Source organism: Gastrolobium bilobum, unplaced genomic scaffold, assembly GCF_033153095.1.
Source record: "Gastrolobium bilobum isolate Gb01-03AN ecotype WA unplaced genomic scaffold, APGP_CSIRO_Gbil_v1 utg29882, whole genome shotgun sequence".
NCBI lineage: Eukaryota > Viridiplantae > Streptophyta > Magnoliopsida > Fabales > Fabaceae > Gastrolobium > Gastrolobium bilobum.
Genome location: NW_026897809.1, coordinates 5614 through 16461, shown reverse-complemented (window position 1 = coordinate 16461; position 10848 = coordinate 5614). Strand labels below are relative to the sequence as shown.

At 34.3% G+C, this 10848-nt stretch overlaps 1 protein-coding gene and 1 pseudogene across 1 annotated transcript; both read left to right on the top strand.

Annotated features, from left to right (window-relative positions):
* The first annotated feature begins 1763 nt into the window (after window positions 1–1763).
* LOC133310502 (uncharacterized) lies at window positions 1764–6542 on the top strand. Its single transcript, XM_061511435.1, has 4 exons — window positions 1764–1772; window positions 3816–3876; window positions 5331–5410; window positions 5710–6542. The coding sequence occupies exon 4, from the start codon at window positions 5714–5716 to the stop codon at window positions 6452–6454; it is 741 nt and encodes a 246-aa protein (XP_061367419.1). The 5' UTR covers window positions 1764–1772; window positions 3816–3876; window positions 5331–5410; window positions 5710–5713; the 3' UTR covers window positions 6455–6542.
* Window positions 6543–8132: 1590 nt separating this feature from the next.
* Window positions 8133–10584, top strand: LOC133310501 (putative disease resistance RPP13-like protein 1; annotated as a pseudogene).
* Window positions 10585–10848: the final 264 nt, after the last annotated feature.

The window sequence follows — 10848 nt, the reverse complement described above, 5'->3', positions numbered from 1 at the left end:
AATTAAAATATATTAATAAAGCTTCCACCTGATCATATCAATTTTTTTTTCTTTTTTCCCCTTAAGTATATAAAAGATCATCTCAGTATCATTGTTGTTAATTCCTATCACGCTTTTGTTGTATCTTCTTTTCTCTGATCTCTCTCTAATATGATTTGATCTCTCTATCTGATATTATATCTTTCTCTCATCCCAGTTCTTATTTTTTATTAAAGCTTCCATCTTTATAACGTGTTGATGTGTATTATTAATTTAGTTTTATTTTTTATTAAATTATTAAATATTAAATGAAATATACACTATATAAATTAAAATTATTATTTAATATTAAAACATGTTCCAACGTGTCAAAATCTATAATTTTTTAGGATTGACGTGTCGGAGTGTCGTGTCGTGTCGTGTCATGTGTCGCGTGTTGTATCGGTGCTACATAGGTTGATATTTAAGGTGTGTGTAAAAATTGTTCAATAGTGAGAAGTAGAAAAAAATGTCTGAAAGATTCTTTTTCCATCCACCCTCGTCATCATAACTGTACAAATTAAATAAAAAGTGACACATGCTTCCGATGCCACCAAAAAAAGGCATTGGTCTTTGTAGTTGGGCTTTAACGACTTTGGGGGTCGGAGGGGTCGATGTGCATAGAGGGTCTAACTTGTGACTCCAACCCTCATACAGAATGGGTCAAGGTTGACTCAGGTCAACCCGGGGGGCTGGGTGGGGAATTTTAAAACACTGCTTTATATGGTGAGGAGGAAACAAAAACAGAAAACACATATATAATTTTTAAATTTTGGCAATCCTATGTTTACCAAAAAAAAAGTTGGCAAAATTTTTAAATTTAGAAATTTCATAGTTATTTGCGAGGGAAAGTAAGTAAGTTTCAAGATTTCTTATAACCATTGTGAGTGTAAGACTCACAAATTTTTATTGATTTCTGCTACAGAATATTATGATTGTTCGCTTTTATTTAACTATATTAGTATTTCTCTATTTCACTATAATTGTGAATTTTATTAATAGAATAATTTTTATTATTTAATTTTTTATTTTTGATATTTATATTCTATTGTATATATATATATATATATATATATTTTATAGTCTTTATTCTTATTATTTTTGATTATGTTTTTGTTTTGTTTACGTATTGTGTATAATTTTTTTTTTTTTAGATTATATTCTATGTTTTAGGATATAGGTGTTAGGTTAAAAAATCCCTCTCTTTTCCCTTTCTCTCTCAATTTCACTGCATCGCATGGTACCTCTAATTTTTCCTCTCCCGCTCACATTTTCCTCCAATATTATAGTTCCCTCCTTTCCCTCTCCAATTGTTTGGCTCCTTCAAGTGGGTCTCCCTTCAATTTTTCCTTACGGTCTCTCTGGCCTTCAAGTGGGTCTCTCCGGTGGTCCGTCCGGCGCTCACCTCTTCCAAGGTAATGAGTTGTCCATATTCATAGCTCACCTCTTCACCCTAATATCTGATTCTTTTTCACTTTTCCTCTGCACTTTTTTTCCACTTTCCGTTCGCCTCTCTTCGCAACCACCGTGTCCCGTGGCGGTGACCCCTTCTCAACTAATTGATACTGGTAGCTTTCTTTCTTTCGTTTTACAAGCATATATAGATTCCCTACGGTTGTTAAAAAAAAGTTAAAGAAAGCCAGGCCAGGGGTAGATTAATAGTGGACCCCGTGTTGATAATGACACCATATTGTCGTTTTACTATCATAATTCTTGTGGGTTGCTTGGGTGGTCTTTATCTTCTCAACGTGCAGGTTCTTCACATTGTTTTTCTGTTAGCACATGCATCAGTATTTTATATTTATATAATTCGAAATATATCAAAAAGCTCGAGAAACTCTAGTCATTATGCAGTACTTTTTTACTTTATGACAGGAACATAAAGATATTAGGTTCATGGGTCTAAACATATAAAAATGAATAATTAATTGTCGTTAAGGAAATTCAATCGTGGATAGTGGATTGAGGGGTAGGAAATAATATAACTTGAATAATTAATTGTCTGAGATCCTCTTTGAACAAGTTTGAAAGATAACACGTATGCAATTAGCGGCTTGTCAATGATCACCCTAATGTGGGGAACAAAGTATCATTATAAGCGAATTGAGGTCCTAATTAAGAGATACAGTATGTGAAGTGCAGTACTTTTGGATTTTGGAATGTAAATTATGTGACTGGTACAACTTCCTGGCCATCAAATGGTCTTGGTAATTTCAAATTCATGTATGAGGGCACCGCATATGCAAACGAATTTACTCAATAAAACCTTGTGTGCTCAGTTACACTCTTTAATTCTCATTAACACGTGATCCAGCTGTCAAGAATTGGATTTCTATTAGATTTTAACGAGTCCTTTTCTTTGTCTTGTTCTTTTTGCTGATGATTAGTTATTTTCAAGGCTCCTTTGTTTGAGTGGGTTACAAGTTTCCTCCCAAGCTCTGAACTTTCTTTCTTTTTTTTTGCTTCTTTGGGTTTCAATTTGCTTCCCTCCCTCTTTCAATTCTTCATGTTTTCTGCTATTTTATAGTGTTTTGAACATGGAGCCATGAGATTAGTGTACTGACTGGGGTTCTTTGTTTCTTTGGTGATAGATGATGGTTCACAATCATCAATGAGTTGTAGTGTGAAACAGGAAGATATGGTTTGCAAAATAAATTTCAGACATGGTCAGAGAAAAAAGTTTAAGCTTCTGATTTTCATTTTATCATGATTAATGTTTAGTCTAAGGATTTTAGATGTTTGGTTTAGGACAGTATTTATGTTAAATGGGAACCTAAGGGTGAATTGGATGGTGAAATAGAGTGGTGAGATTTCAGGATCTTAGAGGTTAAGCCATGACATATTCACACCTTGTTTCAAAGGTTAACCAAGTGAAGCTTTTTCAGAATCGAAATTGTCTCATTTAACAAGATCCAATTATTTAGCTTGGACCTTAAGCATTTGGTATTGAGTAAGGAAAGTACTTTTTGTTATAGGCTACTACACTTCCCTTCCACATTCTCTAGTATGAGACCTTAATTAGTCTATATTGTCTTGCAGTGTGCCAACTTTTTCGTTATGATTATCTATGCTCTCAAAATTCTTCATGTTGCATGTGACAAACATTACTTGCATTAACCTCAGGTGGCCTCTGCATCAAGATACTGATCCAAGTTGCCAGCTATGTAGTGATAGTTATTCATTTGCTTTACGGGTCTTGACTGTTGTATGATCCAAGACTCGATTTAAATATACATGATATGTCCTCTAATGGTATAGCTAAGCTGAAATAGAAAGGAAAAAAGAAATCATGACGGCTGTTGAACGCTGATAGCATGATCTCTTATATGGTTCAAAGGCTTGAAGCCTAATAATTGTTAATTTTTACAACTTCCATGGACCTGTTAGGTGTATAGGTCGTTATAAAATCACTTTAGCACGAGAACAATCCTCGTGCAAAATCTTATTTTTGCATATTTCACTAAATATTCAAATATGATTAAGAGATTTTAACAGAGTCCTTATACTTCTAAAAAGTTTTAAACAGGTCCGTAGTTCTTGTTAATGGTCATTAACTTTAGCTAAACTACAAAGGACCTATTTGAAAACACAAATAAAATATAAGGCTAAGAACCTATTTAATCGTGCTTTCTGAATTTCTGTCATATAGATCCCTAGAGTATAACTACATGAAATCAGTGAAGTAACTTACTTATTGGTAGCATCTAAATTTATTATTTAGATAAAGAAAAAGAGGGTCAGAACAGACGACGTGGGTTTTGCCTCTTAGACACTTTCCATTTCCCCTTTTTTTTCAGTGTCGTTTATCTTCCTCCTTTTTATTCATCACAATCTACACTTCTGGACGCACTAAAAGAGGTATGTGATTATATCCCATCAAGTTTATAATTTATGTGCTTCTTTTCTATGGTCGTTATTGTGTATTAAAGTACTTTGGCTTTTATTTTGATTTTTTTTCCTGTGCGTAGATATGACATATCTCATCCAATTTATGCTTGTGTAAATTTGATGTAATTAGTTGAATTTCATTTGTAATAAATTTTCTTGTAAAGAAACAAATAAAACATATAGTTGTCATACTTGTTTAGCGCTTCTTGTTATATATTTTCTTGTAATGGCCTCTATATATTTTTTTTTTGTGCCACAATGGTTGGTCTTTCGAAGTGGCCAAAATGGTTTTTCTGTGCTTTTTTGTTTTTGTTTTTTTAGATTTTTTGTTTTATAAAATAGATGCGTCAATTTATACAATGAATTTAGAAATCATTGTTTATTTAGGTACCTTGTAATTCATCCTCTTTTATGAACATAATTCTGTAATAAATGTACTATATTGCACGTATGGAAATAAATATTATTTGTTTTAGCCGTATAGTATTGTTTTAGCAAGTAGTATACAGGTACTTTTTATTTATTCATACAATGTTTAATGAAAAGCAACACCTAGCCTAATCTTAAAGAAAAGCAACGAAGCCTAGCTACATGTAAAGACAATTATTATATTGCTATGTTTGTTTTATTTGTTAAAAAAGAAAATTAAAGTAATAGTAAACAAGGCCCACAAAGCACATAATACGAAGAGGGATACCTATTTATGTAAAAACTAAACTAAACTCAAATTGAATCTAACGTAGCTTATGTTTATCTTTTATTTTTTTATTATTAAAAAAATTTGCTTATTCTCCTAACCTAGCCTAAAGGACCCCACCATCAATGCTCAACATATAATGCATAAAAACAATTTATCTCACATCTACACAATTTCCATGATCTGATTATAACAAGTCCTACTTTGTTTTGTCTATAATCAAACCATCTAGTCCTCTAGTTCAAGCAGTTTCTTTAAGGGATACTATACTCCAGATAGGCCACTATCTAAAGTAATAAAAGATCTTTCCAAAAGAGGTAAAGGTGAACCCACCTACTCCACCACTAATACAAAGAGAATTTCCTTAGTCCCTCAAGGTAAAAGCCAGGGATCTTTTATGCTTGCTATTTATATATATGTCATGATATGGAACGATCATTATTAAATTTTGGATTCGGTGCATCCTAAGTCATGGTTTTGCCCTCACAGATTGTATTATCTTTAAGAATGATACAATATTTGTAGTAGATATTTCAGTATATATACAACTTCTTTTAGATATTTATGATCTTATCTATATCTAAAAGGAGCAATAATTATAACAAGATCAGAAAAATAACTTAAAGTTGTGTGTGCTGAAAGAGAAGCGGTGGGGTGGTTTGATCTCCACTTGTGGGGGAATAGTATATTATCTTTTAATAACAAATGGTTGGCTTATTTGGTGCAGTTGGAGACATTTCGCCATATATTCTCTTGTGCACATTTGCATCGACCGTTCGCTGAGATTTTTTACTTTAGGTCTTTCAGGTAACAAACTTTGAATGAAAAATAATTGCATGCTTGTATTGTGATGACATAGCTGTATATATGTAATGCCCCATGTTGCATAGTATGTCCCCCTTATCTTGTGTACTTTCCCATTCTTTGTTTGCTCCCCCTAAATGCATGTCTCCATTATCTGGTGTACTACCCTCATTCTCTGGTTGCTTGCTGGAATTGTTGAATGCATGTGTTTGTTTGCCACTTGCTGCAGTAAGTTGCATCATGTATGTGGCAATTACTCGGTGTTTGCTGGTATTTGAATTCCACACTTACTATATAATCAGGAGTATGGAAGACGATCATGATAGGAGTTGGATGTACAATCGTCTAACTGATAGAAGACAACTAACTCGAGCATTCTTGGAGGGTTTGGAAACGTTCATCCAATTTTCTCTGGAGCAAATAGGTACATCAAGTGACGTTATCATTTGTCCGTGTGTGAAATGTAAGTGTTTTAAATTTCAAACGCCAGACCAAGTCAGGGAGCATCTGTGTAGAAAGGGCTTCATGCCGGACTATGAATGTTGGCATATCCATGGGGAAATTCGGCAGGCACATGCTATTCAAGGAGGTTATTATGGGGAAACTAGCCAGCGAAACAACCTCAATGAATATGAACAGTTGGTTATGGATGCTGCGGGACCGTCGATTGGGCAAAATTTTGAACCCGATACTCATGTCGAACCATCCTACATGGCAGAGGATCCTAATCCGGAAGCGGAAAGGTTTTACAACATGCTTCAAGATGCTCAACGTCCATTATGGGAAGGTTGTGAACATATTCAACATACTGAACATACAACGCTATCAGCAACCCTAGCAACACTACAGTTGAAGAGTGATCACCATATGAGTGAGTCTGCTTACAATGGCTGGATGCAACTCATGCGTCAGGTTGTTCCTAAAGAAAATAATTTGGCGAAGGATTTTTACCAAGCAAAGAGAAAGGTGAAAGAGCTTGGGCTCGGATGCACAAAGATTCATTGCTGCCCAAAAGGATGTATGCTATATTGCGGTGATTACATGTAGCGCACCAAATGTGAGTTTTGTAAGCATGACAGGTACAAAGTTACGATAGTCTTTGTATTTTTATAATTATCATTTTATATATGAGTTCTTCTATCACATGAGAGAAAGTTATCTCCTGCGAGATTTGGAGAAACTAATAAAAGTTATTTTGGTAAAATTCATAACAAAAAAGGTTCATTTTTTCTACAGTGAATGCAGATAAATTATCTGCATTGAATCACGTCGTTTTGGGGCAAAAATTAAGGTGTTTTGTAATTTTAATTTATTTCAGGATTGTAATAGTTTTTATAATTATTTTTTTAATATTTCAACACCAAAACGACATCGTTTTGGGAATAAATCCAGATATCTTATCTGCAGTAACTATAGAAATATTTTTCTGTAACAAAAATAAATAAAATTCTCAAAGTATCTTTCATTAATTCAAGCTTCAAAACAACGTAGTTTTGTGATTATAGGAGATAATTGTCTCCAATAGCAGAAAAAACACTTTTCCATTTATATATTTTATACATGATATTAGTGTTTTTCATGTCATAAAAGATAATTTTATCTCATGCACACATAAAAATATGTAGGATCCATATTTTTTTTCTTTTTCTTCTCTTCATATGACGATCCCATGAGTCCCACAGTTTTATGTATGTGTAGGAGATAAAATATCTCATATTAATCCCTTTTTAAATATACATAAAGGTTATATATAAAAGAATAAATGTTTTTTATATTATAGAAAATAAAATTATCTCATATACATATATTAAAATGTGTGGGAGCCATGATGAATAATGTGAAGAGAAAAACAGATGGACCATATATAACTTTGATATAACTATAAAAAAATAATATTATTTTCTATACAATAAATATTGGGTTTTATTAATGTTATGTTACATAACATAAGTTTAGTTTCCAACACACGTAATAATGGAGAGAAAGAGAAAGAAAAACATGTGGATCTCACCTCTTTAATATATGTGTAGGAAAGTGAAGTTATGTTATGTAAAATAATAAACATAAAACCTATAAATATTAAGGGAAAAGTGTTTGTTCTTTTAAATGACACAACTTATATCCTTTCACTCTCACAATGAGGTGAGACTCATAACTTTATTTTTTTTGTCAACTCTCTCTCCTCCTTTATCTATCTGTTTCTCTTTCTTAAAATGACATAACTTTACATCCTTTTAAATGACACACACTTTTTTCAAATATTATTCCCTTACATAAAAATGATTGAGGGAAATATTTAATATGCTCCAGGACCACCCAATGATTTGGTGCTCCCTCTCACAACACTAATTTTTTCTTTCCCTTTTTACCCCTACTATTTTTCTTCTTTTCCAAATTTACCCTTTCATTTACACTAAGGGACCACCTAAAAAAATGGTGGTCCCGGACCACGATAAATTCTCTCATGATTGAGCCCACTTACAAGCAGATAAGCAAAATCAAACCGACAGTGCATACTTTGACAATGTGATGCATTCAAGTTTCAGAAACGAACAGAAAATTATGGCTGAGTTTTAACGAAACTGATGCTAGACAAATCAAATAAAGACATGACAAATAAAAAGGTCTGGACTCTTGAGAAAATATCTTAAAGAGATTACACATGATTTTTCTCAGTAGATCTTAGCCACTCATTCCTAACTCTACACGTTTGTCTTTCCATGAAGACTCAACAAATATTGGTTGGCTAGTCATCAAGGAAAGTGATCTTCAAAGACATCACTGAGAAAATAGCCAATTGCTGTAATCCTTTCTACTTCCGATTCAGTCCATCCATTTCCCACCATGGCAGTAGAATTGGTTGGTGGTGCTCTTCTTTCTTCTTTCCTTCAAGTTGCCTTTGAGAAGCTGGCTTCTGCTGAAGTTGTGAGCTACTTTCAACGAAGAAATCTCAATGAGACACTGCTGAACAAGTTCAACAGCTCGCTGCTGTATATCAATGCTGTGGTTGATGATGCAGAACAAAAGCAGTTCAGAAACCAACATGTGAAAGCATGGCTTGATAAGGTCAAAGATGCTGTGTTTGATGCAGAGGATCTCGTTGCTAAAATAGACACTAAAGTCTCCAAATGCAAGTTGGAAGATGAATCTCAGATCAATACTTGCAAGGTATGGAGTTTCTTCTGTAGTGCTTCTGTGACTGTTAGCTCATTTGACAAGGAAATTGAATCTAGGATGAAACAAGTCCTTGACAACCTAGAATATCTTGCAAGCCAAAAGGATATACTAGGTTTGAAAGAAGCTAGTGGTTTTGGTGTTGGATCAGGTAGGCATGTGTCACAAAATTTGCCTACTTCATCTTTGCTGGGTGAAACTGTTTTATACGGTAGAGATGATGACAAAGAAATTATCTTTGATTGGCTGATATCTCACTCAAAGAATGATAACCGGCTATCAATCATTTCTGTAGTGGGTATGGGCGGGATGGGTAAAACCACGGTTGCCCAACATTTATACAATGATCCTAGGATGGAAGGAGAATTTGATGTCAAGGTTTGGGTCTGTGTTTCAGATGAATTTGATGTTTTTAAGGTAACAAGGGCAATTCTTGAGGCAATCACAAGATCCTCTGATGATACCAAAGACTTGAGTATGCTTCAATTAAAATTAAAGGAAGAATTGGCAGAAAAGAAATTTCTTCTCGTCTTGGATGACGTTTGGAATGAAAACCGCATGCAATGGGAAGCTTTGCAAACTCCTTTTGATTATGGGGCTTGGGGAAGCAAAATTCTTGTCACCACGCGCAGTAATAAAGTTGCTCTAACTATGCGGTTAGATAAGATACATAGCCTCAAGCAATTACAAGAAGAGCATTGCTGGCAATTGTTTGCTAAACATGCATGCCAAAATGAAAATCATCAACTAAATGGTGAGTTTAACGATGTTGGTATAAAGGTAATTAAGAAATGTGAAGGATTGCCTCTGGCCTTGAAAACAATTGGAAGTCTCTTGTACACAACGTCATCAATTTTGGAATGGAATTGTATACTGACAAGTGAGATATGGGACTTACGAGAAGAGGATAGCAATATTATTCCTGCTTTGAGACTGAGCTATCACCACCTTCCTTCTCATCTAAAGAGATGCTTTGCTTATTGTGCCTTATTCCCCAAAGACTGTGTTTGAAAAGGAGCATTTAATTATGCTGTGGATGGCTGAAAATTTTCTGCAATGCTCTCAACACAGTAAGAGTATGGAAGAAGTTGGTGAACAATATTTTGATGATCTGTTATCAAGGTCTTTTTTCCAACAATCTGGGGGAGATGAATTTCATTTTGTGATGCATGACCTTCTCAATGATTTGGCAAAATATATAAGCGGGGATTTTTGTTTTAGGTTGGAAGTTGGAGTAGCTCAAAAAGTATCAAAAATGACTCGTCATTTTTCATTTTCCGTAACTGATTCCAACTATTACTTTAAGGTGTCTGAGGGTTTATGGGATGCTATCAGATTACGTACGTTTCTACCATTAAGTGGGAGTTCCAATTATTCACTTTTGTGGATGTCTGGCATGCAGATGCAGGACTTGTTCTCCAAGTTCAAGTCCTTACGTGTCTTATCTTTGCGTGGTGATTACAAAGTGATTGAGTTGCTTGGTTCTATAGGCAATCTTAAACTTCTTCGTTATTTGGATCTTTCTCATACTAAAATCAAAAATTTACCTGATTCGATATGTTTGCTCTACAACTTACAAATACTGAAGTTGATGTATTGTGAATATTTGGATGAGCTGCCCTTGAATTTGCATAAACTCACAAATTTGCGTCACCTTGATTTGACAGGAACTAACTTGAGAAAGACGCCAATACATTTGGGAAAATTAAAGAATCTTCAAGTATTGACTTCGTTTTATGTGGGCAAATGTATAGGGTCCAATATTCAGCAGTTAGGAGAACTCAATCTGCATGGAACACTATCCATTTGGGGTTTGCAGAATATTGTCAATCCTATGGATGCATTAGCTGCAAATTTGTCAAACTAAAATACACCTTGTGAGCCTGTATTTAGGATGGAAAGGATTACATGAATATGATGATTCAAAGAAAGAAAGGGAAATACTTGAGAAGCTACAACCTTCCAAACACTTGAAAGAGCTGTTAGTCAGGAACTATGGTGGTACACGATTTGCAGATTGGTTTGGAGATAATTCATTATCCAACGTGGTGTCCTTAAAGTTGAGCAACTGTGAAAATTGTGTCTTATTGCCTCCCCTTGGACTGTTGCAATCTCTCAAGAATCTATCAATTAGAGGACTTCGTGGGATAGTGGTTATTGGCGCCGAGTTTTACGGGAGTAGCTCTTCTTCTATTTTTTCATTTCAATCCCTGGAAACCTTGATCCTCGAGGATATGGATAGATGGGAAGAATGGGAATGTAAATTT